We start from the raw sequence: 25016 nt of genomic DNA, 5'->3' as shown, positions 1-25016 counted from the left end.
AAAACCTATCCCAGTGCACTCAGGACCTCACACCGGGGGGCAAAGGTTCATCTTCAAACAGGATAACGACCCTAAGCACACAACCAAGACAATGTGGGAGTGGCTTCAGGACAAGTCTCTGAATGTCCTTGAGTGGCCCAGCCAGAGCAGGAATTGACCCCAATCTAACATCTCTGGAGAGACCTGAAAATAGCTGTGCAGCGACGCTCCCCATCCAACCTGACAGAGCTTGAGAGGATCTGCAGAGAAGAATGGGAGAAAGACCCAAAATGCAAGTGTGCCAAGATTGTAGGGTCATACCCAAGATGACTCTAGGCTGTAAACGCTGCCAAAGGTACTTCAACAAAGTACTGAGTAAAGGGTCTGAATACTTATTTAAATGTGATTTTTCAAGGGGGGGAAGAGGGTTGTATGTATAAAAATGCTTTGTCATTATGGGGTATTGTGATGTCATTATGGGGTATTGTGATGACATTATGGGGTATTGTGATGTCATTATGGGGTATTGTGATGTCATTATGGGGTATTGTGAAATTATGGGGTATTGTGATGTCATTATGGGGTATTGTGATGTCATTATGGGGTATTGTGTGAAGATTGATGAGGAAAAAACCCAACTTTTCATCTGTTTTCGAATAAGTCTGGATACTTTCCGAATGGACTCAAATACTGCACTACTCTAGAATCAGAAGTACTATGTTTTTGAATACCCAGTTACTGTTTGGTTACAAATAAGCAGATTTTCTACAATTTCTCTCCCATCTTTTCTGCATGCAGCCATTTTAATACCGATCATAATTTTCTCCAGTTTCCTCTTGTGCGTGTCAACGCTGAACCATCAAGAAGCGTATTTAACGTAAAGATTCTTCCCCATTCTGAATGTAATGTTGTTGTTTTTTTTTTTTTTGTGATATCTCTGAGCGATGTTCTACTATCCATATCCCCTGGGTAAATTCATGTTTTCATGTGTATCTGAGGCCGTTCAAGCAGGCAGAACTTTGTCCGGTAGGACGTAGTACTGTGATAAAGTCTGTCTCACTACACTGGAAGTTTATAGGAAATACGACTTCTAGATCTCCAAAACGCCGTTCATACATGTCAGATTATAATACTGGCCGATACCATAACGCGGGAGGATGTCTTCTCTCCAATGAGCCATTGATAATATTTTTTGCGATATTCCTCGAGAAATGTGTAATTTAACAGATATTTACTTTAGTTTTATTGTGTATAGCTACGTTTGCTAGATAGCTAGCTAGCCAGACAGCCCATATAGAGCATTGCATTGTGGGATTTGTAGTCGACTTGTGCTGCAACAGATTTTCACAATTTCCACGTGTTGCTACCAACCTTTATTATAACGACAAAATCAAACATTTGTTCACAAAAAAAATACTGTTCTCACATAATAGCGTTATGTGACACTAAATTAGAGGAATGAGTGGAATTGGCTGGATTTGTCCTTTAAGCCCGCAACATCAATTGAGACAAAATCACAATCTATTCAAACGTTTCTGAGATCAAGTTCATAAAACTCATAATTTATCCATTATTGACGTTTAGCAATAACATTGTGGTAGCACACCTCAGCAGTCAGCAACATACAGTAAGTAATTCTGAGGTAGCAACACCTCAGCAGTCAACAGCATACAGTAAGTCATTCTGAGGTAACAACACCTCAGCAGTCAACAACATACAGTAAGTCATTCTGAGGTAGCAACACCTCAGCAGTCAACAACATACAGTAAGTCATTCTGAGGTAGCAACACCTCAGCAGTCAACAACATACAGTAAGTCATTCTGAGGTAACAACACCTCAGCATTCAGCAACATACAGTAAGTCATTCTGAGGTAACAACACCTCAGCATTCAGCAACATACAGTAAGTCATTCTGAGGTAACAACACCTCAGCATTCAGCAACATACAGTAAGTCATTCTGAGGTAGCAACACCTCAGCAGTCAGCAACATACAGTAAGTCATTCTGAGGTAGCAACACCTCAGCAGTCAGCAACATACAGTAAGTCATTCTGAGGTAGCAACACCTCAGCAGTCAGCAACATACAGTAAGTCATTCTGAGGTAGCAACACCTCAGCAGTCAGCAACATACAGTAAGTCATTCTGAGGTAGCACACCTCAGCATTCAGCAACATACAGTAAGTCATTCTGAGGTAGCACACCTCAGCATTCAGCAACATACAGTAAGTCATTCTGAGGTAGCACACCTCAGCGGATAGCCCCCCCCCAGTTTAATTCTATATAACTTTATTGATCCACTCAGGGTGATCTAAGTAAGCCATTGTCAGATCACAGAACTAATAACATCATATTGCCCCTTACAATAAGGTATATTTTGTTTAACTCACCTCAGTAGTCACTTAGTGTTGTTGTATCGTTGTTTAACTCCACGAACCAAAGAGAGTTCCTCTAACCACAAAGGTAGCAGTAGTGTGCGGGAACAGGAGCGTCAGTCACAGTGGATGTGCATCAGACAGAAACGCTAACTCTCTGAATGAAAAATAAACCTCTGCTGCTGCTGCTGGTGCTGCTAACATGGAGAGCTTGGTTTGAATAAAGACCTATCACTCTCTCTCTCTCTCTCTCGCTCGCTCTCTCACACAGATACAGAGATCACCACCACCACCACCACCACCACATCTCTGTATAGCTGGCTAGTCCTGAAAACGCATTGTTACCGGCCAGTCATGTGGTTCTCATCAGTACTTGAACCGGGGCCAGAATTTCCCGTTTAACTTCTCAATGCTTTAGTCTTTATATAGAACTACTGTATCATCCTACCGGTAGGTCCCAGTCCCCTGCTCCCCAGCCCTCCTTCCCTATGAATACCGTCCACAGGTGGCCTGGTGCCATGTTAGATATTATACATTTTTATTCTGCTGAACAGTCATCAAGGACACTGGTGGTGGTTGTTACATAATGAAAGGAACGTTTTTTTGTTTAGTTTTTTTCCCCTCAATGGAACTGAAGAAGCTGTGAATGGATGGAGGGGGTCTGTCCTTCACGTGTCTCTGAGACGCCCAGCGTGACTTAGAGAAGCAAGTGTCTCTGAGACGCCCAGCGTGACTTAGAGGAGAAGCAAGTGTCTCTGAGACGCCCAGCGTGACTTAGAGGAGAAGCAAGTGTCTCTGAGACGCCCAGCTTGACTTAGAGGAGAAGCAAGTGTCTGAGACGCCCAGCGTGACTTAGAGAAGCAAGTGTCTGAGACGCCCAGCGTGACTTAGAGAAGCAAGTGTCTCTGAGACGCCCAGCGTGACTTAGAGAAGGAGCAAGTGTCTGAGACGCCCAGCGTGACTTAGAGGAGGAGCAAGTGTCTCTGAGACGCCCAGCGTGACTTAGAGGAGAAGCAAGTGTCTCTGAGACGCCCAGTGTGAAGTAGAGAAGGAGCAAGTGTCTGAGACGCCCAGCGTGACTTAGAGGAGAAGCAAGTGTCTCTGAGACGTCCAGCGTGACTTAAAGAAGCAAGACTCTTTGAGACGTCCAGCGTGACTTAGAGGAGGAGCAAGTGTCTCTGAGACGCCCAGTGTGACTTAGAGAAGCAAGTGTCTGAGACGCCAAGCGTGACTCAGAGAAGCAAGTGTCTTTGATACGCCCAGCGTGACTCAGAGAAGCAAGTGTCTGAGACGCCCAGCGTGACTTAGAGAAGCAAGTGTCTCTGAGACGCCCAGCGTGACTTAGAGGAGAAGCAAGTGTCTCTGAGACGCCCAGCGTGACTTAAAGAAGCAAGACTCTTTGAGACGTCCAGCGTGACTTAGAGGAGGAGCAAGTGTCTCTGAGACGCCCAGTGTGACTTAGAGAAGCAAGTGTCTGAGACGCCAAGCGTGACTCAGAGAAGCAAGTGTCTTTGATACGCCCAGCGTGACTCAGAGAAGCAAGTGTCTCTGAGACGCCCAGCGTGACTCAGAGAAGCAAGTGTCTCTGAGACGCCCAGCGTGACTCAGAGAAGCAAGTGTCTCTGAGACGCCCAGTGTGACTCAGAGAAGCAAGTGTCTGAGACACCCAGTGTGACTTAGAGGAGGAGCAAGTGTCTCTGAGACACTCAGCGTGACTCAGAGAAGCAAGTGTCTCTGAGACGCCCAGCGTGACTTAGAGGAGGAGCAAGTGTCTTTGATACGCACAGCGTGACTCAGAGAAACAAGTGTCTCTGAGACACCCAGCGTGACTCAAAGAAGCAAGTGTCTCTGAGACGCCCAGCGTGACTTAGAGAAGCAAGTGTCTCTGAGACGCCCAGCGTGACTTAGAGAAGGAGCAAGTGTCTGAGACGCCCAGCGTGACTTAGAGGAGGAGCAAGTGTCTCTGAGACGCCCAGCGTGACTTAGAGGAGAAGCAAGTGTCTCTGAGACGCCCAGCGTGACTTAGAGAAGCACGTGTCGGAGACGCCCAGCGTGACTTAGAGAAGCATGTGTCGGAGACGCCCAGCGTGACTTAGAGGAGGAGCAAGTGTCTCTGAGACGCCCAGCGTGACTTAGAGGAGGAGCAAGTGTCTTTGATACGCACAGCGTGACTCAGAGAAACAAGTGTCTCTGAGACGCCCAGCGTGACTTAGAGAAACAAGTGTCTTTGAGACGCCCAGCGTGACTCAGAGAAGCAAGTGTCTTTGATACGCCCAGCGTGACTCAGAGAAGCAAGTGTCTGAGACGCCCAGCGTGACTTAGAGAAGCAAGTGTCTCTGAGACGCCCAGCGTGACTCAGAGGAGAAGCAAGTGTCTCTGAGACTCCCAGCGTGACTTAGAGAAGCATGTGTCTGAGACGCCCAGCGTGACTTAGAGAAGCAAGTGTCTCTGAGACGCCCAGCTTGACTTAGAGAAGCAAGTGTCTTTGATACGCCCAGCGTGACTCAGAGAAGCAAGTGTCTGAGACGCCCAGCGTGACTCAGAGGAGAAGCAAGTGTCTCTGAGACTCCCAGCGTGACTTAGAGAAGCACGTTTCGGAGACGCCCAGTGTGACTTAGAGAAGCAAGTGTCTTTGATACGCCCAGCGTGACTCAGAGAAGCAAGTGTCTCTGAGACGCCCAGCGTGACTCAGAGGAGAAGCAAGTGTCTCTGAGACGCCCAGCGTGACTCAGAGGAGAAGCAAGTGTCTCTGAGACGCCCAGCGTGACTCAGAGGAGAAGCAAGTGTCTCTGAGACGCCCAGCGTGACTCAGAGGAGAAGCAAGTGTCTCTGAGACGCCCAGCGTGACTTAGAGAAGCAAGTGTCTCTGAGACGCCCAGTGTGACTTAGAGGAGGAGCAAGTGTCTCTGAGACGCCCAGTGTGACTTAGAGGAGGAGCAAGTGTCTCTGAGACGCCCAGTGTGACTTAGAGGAGGAGCAAGTGTCTCTGAGACGCCCAGTGTGACTTAAAGAAGCAAGTGTCTCTGAGACGCCCAGCTTGACTTAGAGAAGCAAGTGTCTCTAAAATGACATTGGTAGAGAAATGAACATTGAATTATCTGGCAACAGCTCTGGTGGACATTCCTGCAGTCAGAATGCCAATTACACGCTCCCTCAACACTTGGGACATCTGTGTTGTGTGACAAAACTGCTAATTTTATAGTGGCCTTTTATTGTCCCCGGCACAAGGTGCACCTGTGTAATAATTTGAGAAACATTTGAGATAAGCTTTTTGTGCATATGGAACATTTCTGGGATCTTTTATTTCAGTTCAGGAAACATGGGACCAACACTTTCACATTTGGTATTTAGATTTTTGTTCAGCATAAATCCAAAATAGTTATTTTTCTTTTTATATCAATAAGTGGTCAAACTGAGCATCTAACCAATTAGGCAAGCAGTGACCAAAACAGTTGGTAGTGCCAATGGGAAAGTCTCTGTTTTGGTCACTGCTGTGTAGCTAAAATGACCCTACTGCTAAGCTAGTTAATGTGTAGCTACAATGACTCCACTGCTAAGCTAGTTAACGTGTAGCTACAATGACCCCACTGCTAAGCTAGTTAACGTGTAGCTACAGTGACCCCACTGCTAAGCTAGTTAACGTGTAGCTACAGTGACCCCACTGCTAAACTAGTTAACGTGTAGCTACAATGACCCTACTGCTAAGCTAGTTAATGTGTAGCTACAATGACTCCACTGCTAAGCTAGTTAACGTGTAGCTACAATGACCCTACTGCTAAGCTAGTTAACGTGTAGCTACAATGACCCTACTGCTAAGCTAGTTAATGTGTAGCTACAATGACCCTACTGCTAAGCTAGTTAATGTGTCTCTCATTCACACTCTGTAGCAGCAGCTGGGATTGCATTCTCAATTCCCATTTCCACTTAGGTTCTGTTTTAGGAATGAACTTTGGGCCAAACATAACCATTTGAACTAGGTTGGAATTACCAGAACTGTCCCAAACTCATACCCAACCAAAGCACAAAGTAATGTTAAATTCATGTTGCCGTCAGGGCTAAGTATTACACAATTCTTTTTCCATAAGTTTTCCATGTGGCATTGATATCTGCTTGCCACAGCAGTAACTGCAGTCTGAAGAGGTACTTATGGGGGGAAACACAGAGGGTCCAACTATGTTTAGGTTTGGCTGAGACACGCAGCTACAGTATAATGGAAAGGCCCAGAAATGGGTGTTTTATTTATGTGTCAGTACACTATTATCTCTCTCCCATGGAGTCGGTGTGTAATGTCAGTCAGATCTGGTTTTAATATTACTGTCTAGCCTGACAATAGACTCTAGTCTAGAGCCTGCCTTAAGCTCATCTTGCATTCAGCATGTTAAAGTGGTAATCCGCGATTGGTAATCGTTTAATTTTTGTTATTTTTAAAAAAACGTGAAGAAAAAAATGTATGATATATTATACCCTTTCGATTCTTGAATAAATTATAACCTATGGGCTAAGTTAAACTGTTATACCATAATATATCAGAACCCAAAATAGAAGCTTGTTTTACTTCATTGTTTGTAAGAAAATACTTTAGCCTCAAAACATGGTTAAAACTATATATTTGTTTGATATCATGGATGGCCAGTCCTTGCATCCATAGCTCTATCTATGAATTTGCAGTCTGAAAGGGGTACTTATGGGGAACTCAGAAGGTCCAACTATGTCAGGGTTTGGCTGAAACTCCCAGCTATAATGGAGAGGATCCTTTATTTGTGTTTCAGTACAGTATCATCTTTCTCCCATTTTGAGTTTGTGTAATATTTTCCTACGGAAGATCGGTCAGTTTACCGAGATCTGATACTAACATCAGTGTCTAGGCCTACAATAGAGATGACTCCAGTCATTTTTAGATTCAAACGTATCATCTCCACCGACACGTCTCACATTCTGCCTGTTGAATAATTGAAACAATCCAGTCTTTAAATAGTCAATATTGTCTAAGCCTACATACCGTACAGTGTCTTCACCCTTGGACTTTTCCCACATTTTTGTTGTGTTTACAAAGTGGGATTAAAATTTATTTAATTGTCCTTTTTTTGTTGTCAACGATCTACACCAAAAGCGCTGTGAAACCGAACTTTAAAAAAACTAAATTGTTAAAAAAAAACAAAAAAGATTAAAAATAAAACATATCTTTATTACATATATTTCCAACCCCATGAGTTAATAGATGTTAGAATCACCGTTGCCCATTTATTATTTTGATCATAGCTAGACAACCATTTGCCATAGATTTTCAAGCAGATTTAATTCGAAACTGTAACTCTGCCACTCAGGAACATTCACTGTCTTCTTGATAAGAAACTCCGGTGTAGATTTGGCCTTGTGTTGTAGGTTATTGTCCTGCTGAAAGGTGAATGAATCTCCCAGTGTCTGGTGAAAAGCAGACTGAACCAGGTTTTCCTCTACGATTTTGCCTGTGCTTAGCTCCATCCCGTTTATTTTTTTATCCTGAAAAACTCCCCAGTACTTAATGATTACAAGTATACCCATAACATGATGCAACCCCACTATACTTGAAAATATGGAGAGTGGTACTCAGTAATGGGTTGTATTGGATGTACCCCAAACATAACACTTTGTATTCAGGGAAAAAAAGTTAATCAAATTTTTTGCAGTATTACTTTAGTGCCTTGTTGCAAACAGGGTGCACATTTTGGAATATTTTTATTCTGTACAGGCTTCCTTCTTTTCACTCTGTCATTTAGGTTATTATTGTGGAGTAACTAGAATGTTGTTGATCCATCCTCAGGTTTCTCCTATCACAGCCATTAAACACTATAACTGTTTTAAAGTCATCATTGGCCTCATGGTGAAATCCCTGAGCCGTTTCCTTCCTCTCCGGCAACTGAGTTAGGAAGGACGCCTGTATCTTTGTAGTGACTGGGTGTATTGTAACACCATCCAACGTGTAATTAATAACTTCACCATGCTCAAAGAGATATTCAATTTCTGCTTCTTTTTTTTAAACCAATAGTTGCCCTTCTTTGCGAGGCATTGGAAACCTCCCTGGTCTTTGTGGTTGAATCTGTGTTTGAAATTCACTGCTGGACTGAGGGATCTAACAATTATCTGTGGGGTACAGAGATGAGGTAGTCGTTCAAAACCATGTTAATAACCTCTTTAATCAAGCACGCAGGATGGGAGAGCGTGAAGCAGGCTCTAATTGGACATCATGAGGGTTTCTACGTTGACCCCTGATGAACAGGGTTTCTACGTTGACCCATGATGAACAGGGTTTCTACGTTGACCCCTGATGAACAGGATTGAGTCCATCCATGCAAATTGTTACTCCTGAACTTATTTTTGGCTTTCTATAACAAAGGGGTTGACTCAAGACATTTCAGATTTTCATTTCTAATTAATTTGTCAAAATAAAAACAATTTCACTTTGACATGATGGGGTGTTGTGTGTGTGTGTGTGTGTGTGTGTGTGTAGGCTATTGACCAACAATCTCAATGTACATGCTTTTTAATTTCAGGTTGTAACAAAATGTGGAAAAAGTCAAGGGGTGTGAATACTTTCTGAAGTATACAGTTGAAGTGATCCTATATCATTGATAGTAGGAGTGGTAGAGGCTGAGTAGACTGATAGTAGGACTGGTAGAGGCTGAGTAGACTGATAATAGGACTGGTAGAGGCTGAGTAGACTGATAATAGGACTGGTAGAGGCTGAGTAGACTGATAATAGGACTAAGCAGACTGATAATAGGACTGGTAGAGGCTGAGTAGACTGATAATAGGACTAAGCAGACTGATAATAGGACTGGTAGAGGCTGAGTAGACTGATAATAGGACTAAGCAGACTGATAATAGGACTGGTAGAGGCTGAGTAGACTGATAATAGGACTAAGCAGACTGATAGTAGGACTGGTAGAGGCTGAGTAGACTGATAATAGGACTAAGCAGACTGATAATAGGACTGGTAGAGGCTGAGTAGACTGATAATAGGACTAAGCAGACTGATAGTAGGACTGGTAGAGGCTGATTAGAGTTGAAGTCGGAAGTTTACATACACCTTAGCCAAGTACATTTAAACTCAGTTTATTCACAATTCCTGACATTTAATCCTAGTAAAAATTCCCTGTCTTAGGTCAGTTAGGATCACCACTTTATTTTAAGAATGTGAAATGTCAGAATAATAGTAGAGAGAGTGATTTATTTCAGCTTTTATTTCTTTCATCACATTCCCAGTGGGTCAGAAGTTTACATACTCTATTAGTATTTGGTAGCATTGCCATTAAATTGTTTAACTTGGGTCAAACATTTCGGGTAGCCTTCCACAAGCTTCCCACAATAAGTTGGGTTAATTTTGTCCCATTCCTCCTGACAGAGCTGGTGTAACTGAGTCAGGGTTGTAAGGCCTCCTTGCTCACACACGCCTTTTCAGTTCTGCCCACACATTTTCTATTGGATTGAGGTCAGGGCTTTGTGATGACCACTCCAATACCTTGACTTTGTTGTCCTTAAGCCATTTTGCCACAACTTTGGAAGTATGTGTGGGGCCATTGTCCATTTGGAAGACCCATTTGCGGCCAAGCTTTAACTGATGTCTTGAGATGTTGCTTCAATATATCCACATAATTTTCCTACCTCATGATGCCATCTATTTTGTGAAGTGCACCAGTCCCTCCTGCAGCAAAGCACCCCCACAACATGATGCTGCCACCCCCGTGCTTCAAGGTTGGGATGGTGTTCTTCGACTTGCAAGCCTCCCCCTTTTTACTCCAAACATAACGATGATCATTATGGCCAAACAGTTCTATTTTTGTTTCATCAGACCAGAGGATATTTCTCCAAAAAGTACGATCTTTGTCCCCATGTGCAGTTGCAAACTGTAGTCTGGCTTTTTTATGGTGGTTTTGGAGCAGTGGCTTCTTCCTTGCTGAGCGGCCTTTCAGGTTATGTCGATATAGGACTCGATTTACTGTGGATATAGATACTTTTGTACCTGTTTCCTCCAGCATCTTCACAAGGTCCTTTGCTGTTGTTCTGGGATTGATTTGCACTTTTCGCACCGAAGTACGTTCATCTCTAAGAGACAGAACGCGTCTCTTTCCTGAGCAGTATGACGGCTGCGTGTTCTCATGGTGTTTATACTTGCATGCTATTGTTTGTACAGATGAATGTGGTACCTTCAGATGTTTGGAAATTGCTCCCAAGGATGAACCAGACTTGTGGAGGTCTACCATTTTTTTCTTAGGTCTTGGCTGATTTCTTTTGATTTTCCCATGATGTCAAGCGAAGAGGCTCTGAGTTTGAAGGTAGGCCTCGAAATACATCCACAGGTATACATCCACCTCCAATTGACTCAAATAATGTCAATTAGCCTATCAGAAGCTTCTAAAGCCATGGCATAATTTTCTGCAATTTTCCAAGCTGTTTAAAGGCACAGTCAACTTAGTGTATGTAAACTTCTGACACACTGGAATTGTGATAAAGTGAATTATAAGTGAAATAATCTGTCTGTAAACAATTGTTGGAAAAATGATTTGTGTCATGCACAAAGTAGATGTCCTAACTGACTTGCCAAAACTATAGTTTTGTTAACAACAAATTTGTGGAGTGGTTGAAAAACGAGTTTAATTGACTCCTAAGTGTATGCATGACTCCTAAGTGTATGTAAACTTTCGACTTTAACTGTATTTAACACCAGAAGTTCATGTCTACTAGTTGTCTGTATTCATGAGTATTTAGATAGCCGACTTATTCACAACCAGTTCAGTTCATCAGGGGTCAACGTAGAAACCCTGTTCATCAGGGGTCAACGTAGAAACCCTGTTCATCAGGGGTCAACGTAGAAACCCTGTTCATCAGGGGTCAACGTAGAAACCCTGTTCATCAGGGGTCAACGTAGAAACCCTGTTCATCAGGGGTCAACGTAGAAACCCTGTTCATCAGGGGTCAACGTAGAAACCCTGCTCATCAGGGGTCAACGTAGAAACCCTGCTCATCAGGGGTCAACGTAGAAACCCTGCTCATCAGGGGTCAACGTAGAAACCCTGCTCATCAGGGGTCAACGTAGAAACCCTGCTCATCAGGGGTCAACGTAGAAACCCTGCTCATCAGGGGTCAACGTAGAAACCCTGCTCATCAGGGGTCAACGTTGAAACCCTGTTCATCAGGGGTCAACGTAGAAACCCTGTTCATCAGGGGTCAACGTAGAAACCCTGTTCATCAGGGGTCAACGTAGAAACCCTGTTCATCAGGGGTCAACGTAGAAACCCTGTTCATCAGGGGTCAACGTAGAAACCCTGTTCATCAGGGGTCAACGTAGAAACCCTGTTCATCAGGGGTCAACGTAGAAACCCTGTTCATCAGGGGTCAACGTAGAAACCCTGTTCATCAGGGGTCAACGTAGAAACCCTCAGGATGTCCAATTAGAGCCTGCTTCACGTTCTCCCATCCTGCGTGCTTGATTAATGAAACCATCCAAGACTTTTCAAGGAATCAATACTGTCAGATGTAGTGTTGTTTATGTGTTTCAACTTCAGAAGGACGTTATGTTGATTATTCTTCATGTTGCAGGTTTCTTAGCGTGGAGACTTATTAACGCGTTAACACAGGTATTACTGTCATTCAGGACAGTAATGTCTGATTAGGTTACCACCAGACACAGACAGACAGTTGAGAGTTGTTTCCATGGATACCAACCACTGTGTGTTTTGACTGTGTTTTGTGTGTGTGTGTCATTGAAATGAGAGGAAAATATGACCGACTGAACTGAACCCAGCAGGTTACGGTAAACTTGTAATTTATATACCTACTGTCTGCATCATTAAAAAAACAGAGGTCATGTGACAGGAAGAGACGTGATCAGTGGCTTGCATCCCAAATGGCACCCCTAGTCCCTATATAGTGCACTAACGTTACCCTAACCACAGGGTGAATTTCAGACGTAGTCAGTCAGTGGTTCATGGCTGATTAGCTGCTATGCTAGTCTCTCTTCGTTCAGAAAGCAGATGTTTAACAGTTTCTCAGTAGCTTTCTCAGAAGAAGTAGACTTCCTGTCACAGTATTATAAACCCTTTTGAGCATTAGTTCAGCGTGACCTTAGCCTGGTCCCAGGTTGGTTTGTGCTGTCTTTGTCAATGACCATGGAAGTTGGCAAGACAACACAAACAGATCTGGGACCAGGCTAGGTAATGACCACGGAAGTTGCCAAGACAACACAAACTGATCTGGGACCAGGCTAGGTAATGACCATGGAAGTTGCCAAGACAACACAAACTGATCTGGGACCAGGCTAGGTAATGACCATGGAAGTTGCCAAGACAACACAAACTGATCTGGGACCAGGCTAGTGTGACCCTGATATCCAATTTGTTAACTCTGTTATTCGCCTGTATTTTTCCAGCTACTGGAAAGTGTTCCTGAGGTATTTAAAGAAAATGTGCTTATAGCTCAGCGGTTTTGTATTATGGTGCTTGTTTTGAGAAATTCAACAGGTTCTTCGAAGGACATTCTCACAGAGTAGCTATTCTTTCATTCTCAGTGACCTCAACATGACCTGACATCATGTACGCTAGGTAACGCCTGCAGTGCTAATCTGAGAACTTGTTTGAATCCCAAGCGGCGCACTATTCCCTCCATAATAGCACTACTTTTGACCTTACCACTCCTGGGCCCTGAGGTAAAGTAGTGCACTATGTAGGGGATAGGGTGCCGTTTAGGACATACCCTTGTCATGGGGTCTGGTGAGCATCAGGTGGAGTCCTCTGGCTCCTCGGTTTATAATGAATGGTTCATTGAAGCAGTTATTTGAATCGAAACAAAGTAAAGCTTTATTTGAGTCGTTCTGACATCGTGTGTTTGTACAGGTATGAACAAAAAAAATGTACTTGCACTTTGTATGAACTTGTCGATAATGCAATTCTCAAATGTAGCTTTTAATAAATTCACAATCCCCACTTTTACATCTTAGCCAGCCATGTACACGTGGTGTTGCAGACAGATTTAAAAACACTGAAAACTATTGTACAAGTTTCCATTCTACAGTATAGTTTCTTTATAGAATGACTCGTGAAATAAGTCAGTTGAGGGCAAAGCAATATCATATATAAAACATACTGATTATTATTATTATTATCCCAATATACATATCCCTATATACATCAGAGGTATATCTCCTTATTGTAGATCCTGACCCGCTGCTTGACATAGAATTGACATAGAAATACAATCTATAGAACGGGCTTGGAACCTCTAACCCTGGCAATTTGACTTGGTAAAGATGGTTCTATTTATATTTCTGTGCTTACTTGAGGACGCGCGTGGTTTAGTTGATCCCATCTATATTCTCTCAGTCGGTGAACGTCAAGCAAACGAAATCTGAAGCAACGTCTCAAACTGGGGACCAACAAAAATAAATCACAGAGTAGGACTGAAAGGGCATCTCTAGACATGTTACATCCTCATCTGTACCCCTCGATCACCAGATCTACATCCCAAATGGCACTCTATTCCCTACCGGTCCTGGCCAAAAGTAGTGCACTATATATACAGTGCCTTGCGAAAGTTTTCGGCCCCCTTGAACTTTGCGACCTTTTGCCACATTTCAGGCTTCAAACATAAAGATATAAAACTGTATTTTTTTGTGAAGAATCAACAACAAGTGGGACACAATCATGAAGTGGAACAACATTTATTGGATATTTCAACCTTTTTTAACAAATCAAAAACTGAAAAATTGGGCGTGCAAAATTATTCAGCCCCTTTACTTTCAGTGCAGCAAACTCTCTCCAGAAGTTCAGTGAGGATCTCTGAATGATCCAATGTTGACCTAAATGACTAATGATGATAAATACAATCCACCTGTGTGTAATCAAGTCTCCGTATAAATGCACCTGCACTGTGATAGTCTCAGAGGTCTGTTAAAAGCGCAGAGAGCATCATGAAGAACAAGGAACACACCAGGCAGGTCCGAGATACTGTTGTGAAGAAGTTTAAAGCCGGATTTGGATACAAAAAGATTTCCCAAGCTTTAAACATCCCAAGGAGCACTGTGTAAGCGATAATATTGAAATGGAAGGAGTATCAGACCACTGCAAATCTACCAAGACCTGGCCGTCCCTCTAAACTTTCAGCTCATACAAGGAGAAGAGTGATCAGAGATGCAGCCAAGAGGCCCATGATCACTCTGGATGAACTGCAGAGATCTACAGCTGAGGTGGGAGAGACTGTCCATAGGACAACAATCAGTCGTATATTGCACAAATCTGGCCTTTATGGAAGAGTGGCAAGAAGAAAGCCATTTCTTAAAGATATCCATAAAAAGTGTTGTTTAAAGTTTGCCACATGCCACCTGGGAGACACACCAAACATGTGGAAGAAGGTGCTCTGGTCAGATGAAACCAAAATTGAACTTTTTGGCAACAATGCAAAACGTTATGTTTGGCGTAAAAGCAACACAGCTCATCACCCTGAACACACCATCCCCACTGTCAAACATGGTGGTGGCAGCATCATGGTTTGGGCCTGCTTTTCTTCAGCAGGGACAGGGAAGATGGTTAAAATTGATGGGAAGATGGATGGAGCCAAATACAGGACCATTCTGGAAGAAAACCTGATGGAGTCTGCAAAAGACCTGAGACTGGGACGGAGATTTGTCTTCCAACAAGACAATGATCCAAAACCATAAAGCAAAATCTACAATGGAATGGTTCAATAATAAACATATCCAGGTGTTAGAATGACCAAGTCAAAGTCCAGACCTGAATCCAATCGAGAATCTGTGGAAAGAACTGAAAACTGCTGTTCACAAATACTCTCCATCCAACCTCACTGAGCTCGAGCTCAGGAATGGGAAAAAATGTCAGTCTCTCGATGTGCAAAACTGATAGAGACATACCCCAAGCGACTTACAGCTGTAATCGCAGCAAAAGGTGGCGCTACAAAGTATTAACTTAAGGGGGCTGAATAATTTTGCACGCCCAATTTTTCAGTTTTCAATATCCAATGAATGTCGTTCCACTTCATAATTGTGTCCCACTTGTTGTTGATTCTTCACAAAAAAATACAGTTTTATATCTTTATGTTTGAAGCCTGAAATGTGGCAAAAGGTCGCAAAGTTCAAGGGGGCCGAATACTTTCGCAAGGCACTGTATATGGGAATAGCTTGCAATTTGGGATGCAGACCAGATCATGCTGAGGTTAACTCTACTAGGAGGTCTTATTCAAACACTTCAATCTTTTAAATTAAGGTTTTTAGGAACAAGTCCAAGAAGCTGTGCCTCACTTCCCAAGAATGTTTCCATCCATGGAGTTTTAGAAGATGGAAAACCAGGAGTGGAAGGTGTATTTTCCTAACAGTCTCTTTCTCTCTCTCTCTCTGTCTCTCTCTCTCTCTCTCTCCTATAGTCGTTGACATGAATTGTGTTGCATGACTCTAACAATGAGATACAGTTTGGAGTTTTTGTTTTTGGTGATTTAACTGACAATTTCTTTGGTTTTGGATTTTTTTGCTAAAATAACAGCGGCTGAATTCCAGGCTCTGTTGATCTGAGAGGATAAGGATAATTGCTTCCTCTTGCCTTGTGATTGGCTGTGTGGAAATGTCGCCATATTGTTTCCACCTATCCCAGCCTTTCAGATCTACAGGGGTGCCTAGGAAGAAGGGGATCTGTTTTGGCAATTCTGCCACACAGTTTTTCAAATCCTGTTACTTGGTCCACTGAGGTTTCAAGACGACGCTAGAGTAAGAGCGTACGCAGGAGAAGGCAATGGGCGAGATCTTTCTGGGGTCGATGAGGTTGTTCTCCAGACGCAGCATCACGATGTGGGAGTCCTCGTTGTTCTCAGGGTCACAGATGGCATCCTCAGCAAAGGTCCTGTAGGAGATAGAGAAACGATTGTTTTTTTACGTCGTGAATCAGACGTCATCTTATTCTGGATTTTATTTTCCTACATTTGACATTATGAACGCTGTATTTCACTGTATGGTTTACATCTGCCATTAACACACACACACACACACACACACACACACTCTTTAACACTCACTCACACACTAACACATAGGCTGCTGCTACTCTGTTTATTGTCTATCCTGATTGCCTGGTTACTTTTACCCCTACCTACCTACATGTACATATTACCTCAATTCCCTATCTGGTATCGCTGCACATTGACTCAGTACTGGTCCTCCCTGTATATAGCCTCATTACTACCTGGTACTTCCTGTATATAGCCTCATTACTACCTGGTACTTCCTGTATATAGTCTCATTACTACCTGGTACTTCCTGTATATAGTCTCATTACTACCTGGTACTTCCTGTATATAGCCTCATTACTACCTGGTACTTCCTGTTTATAGCCTCATTACTACCTGGTACTTCCTGTATATAGCCTCATTACTACCTGGTACTTCCTGTATATAGTCTCATTACTACCTGGTACTTCCTGTATATAGTCTCATTACTACCTGGTACTTCCTGTATATAGTCTCATTACTACCTGGTACTTCCTGTATATAGTCTCATTACTACCTGGTACTTCCGGTATATAGCCTCATTACTACCTGGTACCTCCTGTATATAGCCTCATTACTACCTGGTACCTCCTGTATATAGCCTCATTACTACCTGGTACCTCCTGTATATAGCCTCATTACTACCTGGTACCTCCTGTATATAGTCTCATTACTACCTGGTACCTCCTGTATATAGTCTCATTACTACCTGGTACCTCCTGTATATAGTCTCATTACTACCTGGTACCTCCTGTATATAGTCTCATTACTACCTGGTACCTCCTGTATATAGCCTCATTACTACCTGGTACCTCCTGTATATAGTCTCATTACTACCTGGTACCTCCTGTATATAGTCTCATTACTACCTGGTACCTCCTGTATATAGTCTCATTACTACCTGGTACCTCCTGTATATAGCCTCATTACTACCTGGTACCTCCTGTATATAGCCTCATTACTACCTGGTACCTCCTGTATATAGTCTCATTACTACCTGGTACCTCCTGTATATAGTCTCATTACTACCTGGTACCTCCTGTATATAGTCTCATTACTACCTGGTACCTCCTGTATATAGCCTCATTACTACCTGGTACCTCCTGTATATAGTCTCATTACTACCTGGTACCTCCTGTATATAGCCTCATTACTACCTGGTACCTCCTGTATATAGTCTCATTACTACCTGGTACCTCCTGTATATAGTCTCATTACTACCTGGTACCTCCTGTATATAGTCTCATTACTACCTGGTACCTCCTGTATATAGCCTCATTACTACCTGGTACTTCCTGTATATAGTCTCATTACTACCTGGTACCTCCTGTATATAGCCTCATTACTACCTGGTACCTCCTGTATATAGTCTCATTACTACCTGGTACCTCCTGTATATAGCCTCATTACTACCTGGTACCTCCTGTATATAGCCTCATTACTACCTGGTACCTCCTGTATATAGTCTCATTACTACCTGGTACCTCCTGTATATAGCCTCATTATTGTTATTTTATTGTGTTACTATTTCCCTTTTTATTATTTATTATGTCTTGCCGTTAACCTCTGCATTGTTAGGAAATGGCTCGTCACTAAGCATTTCACTGTAAGGTCTACTACACCTGTTGTATTCGGAGCATGGGACAAATACACGTTGATTTGAAGTGATTACGTATATAGTCTATGCTCTGGTCTGCCAAGCAGTCAATACTCTTGAACTGAATAAGCTTGTCATGTGTTTTTTTTTTGTCTTTTCAAAGCGTGGTTGAGTGTGGTCATAAATAACAAATAACAGCAGTGACTAGTTAGCCTAATGAGGCAGCGGTTACACCCCAAATGACCCCTACATCCCTGGTCTATAGTAGTGTACTACGTAGGGAATAGGGCCCTGGTCTAAAGTAGTGCACTACGTAGAGAATAGGGCCCTGGTCTAAAGTAGTGCACTACGTAGGGAATAGGGCCCTGGTCTAAAGTAGTGTACTACGTAGGGAATAGGGCCCTGGTCTAAAGTAGTGCACTACGTAGGGAATAGGGCCCTGGTCTAAAGTAGTGTACTACGTAGGGAATAGGGCCCTGGTCTAAAGTAGTGCACTACGTAGGGAATAGGGCCCTGGTTTAAAGTAGTGTACTACGTAGGGAATAGGGCCCTGGTCTAAAGTAGTGCACTACGTAGGGAATAGGGCCCTGGTCTAAAGTAGTGTACTACGTAGGGAATAGGGCCCTGGTCTAAAGTAGTGTACTACGTAGGGAATAGAGCCCTGGTTAAAGTAGTGTACTACGTAGGGAATAGGGCCCTGGTCTAAAGTAGTGCACTACGTAGGGAATAGGGCCCTGGTCTAAAGGAGTGCACTACGTAGGGAATAGGGCCCTGGTCTAAAGTAGTGCACTATGTAGGGAATAGGGCCCTGGTCTAAAGTAGTGCTCTATATAGGGAATTGTGCCCTGGTTAAAGTAGTGCACTATGTAGGGAATAGGGCCCTGGTCTAAAGTAGTGCACTATATAGGGAATAGGGCCCTGGTCTAAAGTAGTGCACTTTATAGGGAATAGGGCCCTGGTCTAAAGTAGTGCACTATATAGGGGAATAGTGCACTATATGGGGAATAGGGCCCTGGTCTAAAGTAGTGCACTATATAGGGAATAGGGTCCTGGTCTATAGTAGGGCACTATATAGGGAATAGGGCACTATATGGGGAATAGGGCCCTGGTCTAAAGTAGTGCACTATATAGGGAATAGGGCCCTGGTCTAAAGTAGTGCACTATATAGGGGAATAGTGCACTATATGGGGAATAGGGCCCTGGTCTATAGTAGGGCACTATATAGGGAATAGGGTCCTGGTCTATAGTAGGGCACTATATAGGGAATAGGGCTCTGGTCTAAAGTAGTGCACTATATGGGGAATAGGGCCCTGGTCTAAAGTAGTGCACTATATAGGGAATAGGGTCCTGGTCTATAGTAGGGCACTATATAGGGAATAGGGCTCTGGTCTAAAGTAGTGCACTATATGGGGAATAGGGCCCTGGTCTAAAGTAGTGCACTATATAGGGAATAGGGCTCTGGTCTAAAGTAGTGCACTATATAGAGAATAGGGCCCTGGTCTAAAGTAGTGCACTATATAGAGAATACAGAGTGCGTCTACAGTACCTGATTCTGTTGTTATTGAGGTGGAGGAAGTGCAGAGAGCTCATCTGGTTGATACCAGGGGGAACCGTTATCAGCTGGTTGTGGTCTAAACACAGCTCTGTCATGGAGGTGTGAGCACCGAAGAAGGACTGTGGCTCCACTCCCTCCCCATCCAGCTTGTTGTGGGACAGGTACAGGTACTCTATCCCCGGCACCATGTGGGCGAACACAAACCCTGTATTAAAACATAAAGCAAGATGTGTGTTTGTATTCCCAGAAGATAAGTACGTAACAGAACGAAATCTTTCCAAAGCGATCCTGGATGGTACATACCTGGTATCCTCTCAATCTGGTTCCCAACCAAGACCAGGTGGATCAGAGCTCTGGGCAGGTAGGATGGGACCAGGTACAGACGGTTGTAGGACAGGTCTATGGACTCCAGGTTCCTGATGGGAGGAAGGGAGAGAGAGTGGGAAAAGGTAAAAGTAAGCAAGAGGAAGGGGGGGGGAATGAGAAATGAGTTTTATGCCGAGAAAATAAAGCTACACAGGAATGTGAAATAAACTGAGTGGACAAAGCATTAAGTACACCTGCTCATTCTATGACAGACTGACCAGGTGAATCCAAATGAAAGCTGTGATCCCTTAATGATGTCACTTGTTAAATCCACTTCAATCCGTGTACCGTAGATGAAGGCGGAGGAGACATGTTTAAAGGAGGATTTTTAAGCCTTGAGACAACTGAGACATGGATTGTGTGTGTATGTGTGTCATTCAGAAGGTGAACGGACAAGACAACAGATCGAAGTGCCTTTGAACGGGGTATGGTCGTAGATGCTTAGGGGGCAACGGTTTGTGTCAAGAACTGCAACGCTGCTGGGGTTTTCACACTCAAAGACAGTTTCTCGCGTGTATCAAGAATGGTCTACCGCCCAAAGCACATCCAGCCAACTGTGGGAAGCATTGGAGTCCACATGGGCCAGCATCCCCGTGGAATGCTTTCGACACCTTGTAGAGTCCATGTCCTGACGAATTGATGCTGTTCTGAGGGCAAGGGGGGGGGGGGCAACTCAGATATAACTTTACTATAGTTTATTTGTAATATATGCATTGAAAATAAGACTTGTGAAATCCTCTAGTTTTCTTACTTGTGGTTGATCCATGCTAGAGGGGCAATCCTGGACTCCTCCAGTCTGTTGTGTCTCAGTGAGATCACGTTCAGGTTAGTGGATTGGTTGAAGACGCAGTCGGATATCTCTTCTATCAGGTTGTTCTCAAGATAAACCTCCTGCGAACAGAACGATAAAATGAAGAGTATTTATACACAATGGAGATGCACTGTTTGCCAGGGAGAGGCCCTTTGCTCCTCTAATAGACAACAACACAAATGTAGCTCACTGTAATTGGACGTATGTAATGACAGGCTGTACAGGATGTTACGTGATGACAGGCTGTACAGGATGTTATGACAGGCTGTACAGGATGTTATGTGATGACAGGCTGTACAGGATGTTATGTAATGACAGGCTGTACAGGATGTTATGTGATGACAGGATGTAATGTGATGACAGGATGTTATGTGATGAAAGGCTGTACAGGATGTTATGTGATGACAGTATGTTATGTGATGACAGGCTGTACAGGATGTTATGTGATGACAGGCTGTACAGGATGTTATGTGATGACAGGATGTTATGTGATGACAGGCTGTACAGGATGTTATGTAATGACAGGCTGTACAGGATGTTATGTGATGACAGGCTGTACAGGATGTTATGTGATGACAGGATGTTATGTGATGACAGACTGTACAGGATGTTATGTGATGACAGGCTGTACAGGATGTTATGTAATGACAGGCTGTACAGGATGTTATGTGATGACAGGATGTTATGTGATGACAGGATGTTATGTGATGACAGGCTGGACAGGATGTTATGTGATGACAGACTGTACAGGATGTTATGTGATGACAGGCTGTACGGGATGTTATGTAATGACAGGCTGTACAGGATGTTATGTGATGACAGGATGTTATGTGATGACAGGATGTTATGTGATGACAGGCTGTACAGGATGTTATGTGATGACAGGCTGTACAGGATGTGATGACAGGCTGTACAGGATGTTATGTGATGACAGGCTGTACAGAATGTTATGTGATGACAGGATGTTATGTAATGACAGGCTGTACAGGATGTTACGTGATGACAGGCTGTACAGGATGTTATGTGATGACAGGATGTACTGGCTGTTTTGTGAAGCAGAGCTGAGTGTTGAGGTTAGCCGTGTTTGAGCCACTCCTTCCTGACATGGCACCTTGACTTTAACCAAAGCGTGAGAGTGAGTCGTGGATAAGACTTATCAATAAAATGGCTGTAGTTGCTTCACTGTGTTTCATTGCAATGGACAGATGTGTACTGTCCACTTATCAGCGAAAAACCACACTGTGTTTATGACACATTTATTCTTATAAAGATTAATAAATGCATTTCTATGGCTAAAACAATATTTCATATATATACAGTGGGGCAAAAAAGTATTTAGTCAGCCACCAATTGTGCAAGTTCTCCCACTTAAAAAGATGAGGGAGGCCTGTAATTTTCATCATAGGTACACTTCAACTATGACAGACTAAATGAGAAGAAAAGAATCCAGAAAATCACATTGTAGGATTTTTAATGAATTTATTTGCAAATTATGGTGGAAAATAAGTATTTGGTTAATAACAAAAGTTTATCTAAATACTTTGTTATATACCCTTTGTTGGCAATGACAGAGGTCAAACGTTTTCTGTAAGTCTTCACAAGGTTTTCACACACTGTTGCTGGTATTTTGGCCCATTCCTCCATGCAGATCTCCTCTAGAGCAGTGATGTTTTGGGGCTGTTGCTGGGCAACACGGACTTTCAACTCCCTCCAAAGATTTTCTATGGGGTTGAGATCTGGAGACTGGCTAGGCCACTCCAGGACCTTGAAATGCTTCTTATGAAGCCACTCCTTCGTTGCCCGGGCGGTGTGTTTGGGATCATTGTCATGCTGGAAGACCCAGCCGCGACCCATCTTCAATGCTCTTACTGGGGGAAGGAGGTTGTTGGCCAAGATCTCGCGATACATGGCCCCATCCATCCTCCCCTCAATACGGTGCAGTCGTCCTGTCCCCTTTGCAGAAAAGCATCCCCAAAGAATGATGTTTCCACCTCCATGCTTCACGGTTGGGATGGTGTTCTTGGGGTTGTACTCATCCTTCTTTTTCCTCCAAGCACGGTGAGTGTAGTTTAGACCAAAAAGCTCTATTTTTGTCTCATCAGACCACATGACCTTCTCCCATTCCTCCTCTGGATCATCCAGATGGTCATTGGCAAACTTCAGACGGGCCTGGACATGCGCTGGCATGAGCAGGGGGACCTTGCGTGCGCTGCAGGATTTTAATCCATGACGGCATAGTGTGTTACTAATGGTTTTCTTTGAGACTGAGGGTGATTGACCGTCATCTTGAACTTCTTCCATTTTCTAATAATTGCGCCAACAATTGTTGCCTTCTCACCAAGCTGCTTGCCTATTGTCCTGTAGCCCATCCCAGCCTTGTGCAGGGCTACAATTTTATCCCTAATGTCCTTACACAGCTCTCTGGTCTTGGCCATTGTGGAGAGGTTGGAGTCTGTTTGATTGTGTGGACAGGTGTCTTTTATACAGGTAACGAGTTCAAACAGGTGCAGTTAATACAGGTAATGAGTGGAGAACAGGAGGGGTTCTTAAAGAAAAGCTAACAGGTCTGTGAGAGCCGGAATTCTTACTGGTTGGTAAGTGATCAAATACTGATGTCATGCAATAAAATACAAATTAATTACTTAAAAATCATACAATGTGATTTTCTGGATTTTTGTTTTAGATTCCGTCTCTCACAGTTGAAGTGTACCTATGATAGAAATTACAGACCTCTACATGCTTCGTAAGTAGGAAAACCTGCAAAACCGGCAGTGTATCAAATACTTGTTCTCCCCACTGTGTATGTATACACATTTTCCTTAAAGGTATAATGTTTTGTTATTTTCCCCACTACAACAAACAGATCCTTAAATACATGACATTTTATTGAAATACTATAGAATTCCATTCATTCCTATGGAGGATTGGGGAGGGCCAATATGGCCGACCGATGGCTTCGAAGCCTCTCCATGGCCAATACATAGCCTCAGTAATCCAGGGTTTATATACATCTTTGGATAAAAACTGATAAATCTCACCAGCAGAGATGGAGGCAGGCCCTGGGGGACGGTCCTGAAGTGATTTCTGCCCAGACGGAGGTAAGAGAGCTGAGAGAGGGGACTGAAAGCTTGATGATCCACGTTCCCTTCGTTCAGGACGTTTCCCTCCAACTCCAAGATCAACAGGCTACTCAGACCTTTCAGAAATTACACAGCAGTGAAAACATTTTCCTATAAAAGTCTCCCTGTGCTGGTTATGGGTTCAGCCACTTCCACTAACAAATATTTATGTTTGTACAGTTGAAACATATTTGTTGTTGTTGATTGAAGCATTGCAGTTATACAAATATTATTGCCTGAAATGCCCCCCCCCCCCAACCCCCCCCCCCCCCCCAAAAAAAAGTACTTTGAAAATGTTTGTCCAGTAACTAGTAACATGTAGATTTGTTGTTTTGTTTGGTTACCTTGGAAGCTGTTCTCCTCGATGCCTTTGAGGTGGTTCTCATTGATCTTGAGTTCCTGTAGTGTTGATGGGAGATCTGTTGGAACCGTCTCTAGGAGGTTGTTGTCCAGGAACAGACGGCTCAGGAACTTCAGGCCCTGACCAACGATCATTAACAACATGACACAACGTGCGTCTCTGGGGAATTTAAACAACTCTAACCAATGGAAAATAAAGTACTTTATATATCTAGGTGGATGTTCTATCGTTGCCATGGTGATGGAAAATAAAGTACTTTATATATCTAGATAGATGTTCTATCGTTGCCATGGTGATGGAAAATAAAGTACTTTATATATCTAGATGTTCTATCGTTGTCATGGTGATGGAAAATAAAGTACTTTATATATCTAGATAGATGTTCTATCGTTGTCATGGTGATGGAAAATAAAGTACTTTATATATCTAGGTGGATGTTCTATCGTTGCCATGGTGATGGAAAATAAAGTACTTTATATATCTAGATAGATGTTCTATCGTTGCCATGGTGATGGAAAATAAAGTACTTTATATATCTAGATGTTCTATCGTTGTCATGGTGATGGAAAATAAAGTACTTTATATATCTAGATAGATGTTCTATCGTTGTCATGGTGATGGAAAATAAAGTACTTTATATATCTAGGTGGATGTTCTATCGTTGCCATGGTGATGGAAAATAAAGTACTTTATATATCTAGATAGATGTTCTATCGTTGCCATGGTGATGGAAAATAAAGTACTTTATATATCTAGATGTTCTATCGTTGTCATGGTGATGGAAATAAAGTACTTTATATATCTAGATAGATGTTCTATCGTTGCCATGGTGATGG

General features: G+C 43.0%; 3 protein-coding genes across 5 annotated transcripts in view; 1 reads left to right on the top strand and 2 right to left on the bottom strand.

Annotated features, from left to right (window-relative positions):
- aspn (asporin (LRR class 1)) overlaps positions 1-2744 on the bottom strand; it is a 28419-nt gene extending 25675 nt beyond the window's left edge. Inside the window, exon 1 of the mRNA XM_036984292.1 lies at positions 2368-2744. The gene's annotated coding sequence lies outside the window, so the exon portion shown is untranslated. The remainder of the gene's footprint in view (positions 1-2367) is intronic.
- Positions 1-25016, top strand: part of LOC110528667 (centromere protein P) — a 179863-nt gene that overhangs the window by 121632 nt on the left and 33215 nt on the right. The window lies entirely within an intron of this gene.
- ecm2 (extracellular matrix protein 2, female organ and adipocyte specific) overlaps positions 15430-25016 on the bottom strand; it is a 40146-nt gene continuing 30559 nt past the window's right edge. For both annotated transcript variants that reach the window (XM_036984290.1, XM_036984291.1), the window contains 6 exons: positions 24164-24299; positions 23739-23896; positions 20641-20780; positions 19827-19939; positions 19515-19728; positions 15430-16229 (listed from right to left, as the gene is read on the bottom strand). In XM_036984290.1, coding sequence (XP_036840185.1) covers positions 16061-16229; positions 19515-19728; positions 19827-19939; positions 20641-20780; positions 23739-23896; positions 24164-24299 — 930 coding nt within the window. In that variant the 3' untranslated portion in view covers positions 15430-16060. The remainder of the gene's footprint in view (positions 16230-19514; positions 19729-19826; positions 19940-20640; positions 20781-23738; positions 23897-24163; positions 24300-25016) is intronic.

Source organism: Oncorhynchus mykiss, chromosome 7 (genome assembly GCF_013265735.2).
Source record: "Oncorhynchus mykiss isolate Arlee chromosome 7, USDA_OmykA_1.1, whole genome shotgun sequence".
Lineage (NCBI taxonomy): Eukaryota > Metazoa > Chordata > Actinopteri > Salmoniformes > Salmonidae > Oncorhynchus > Oncorhynchus mykiss.
Note: the sequence above shows the minus strand (reverse complement) of the source record. Positions and strands in the feature narration are given on the sequence as shown.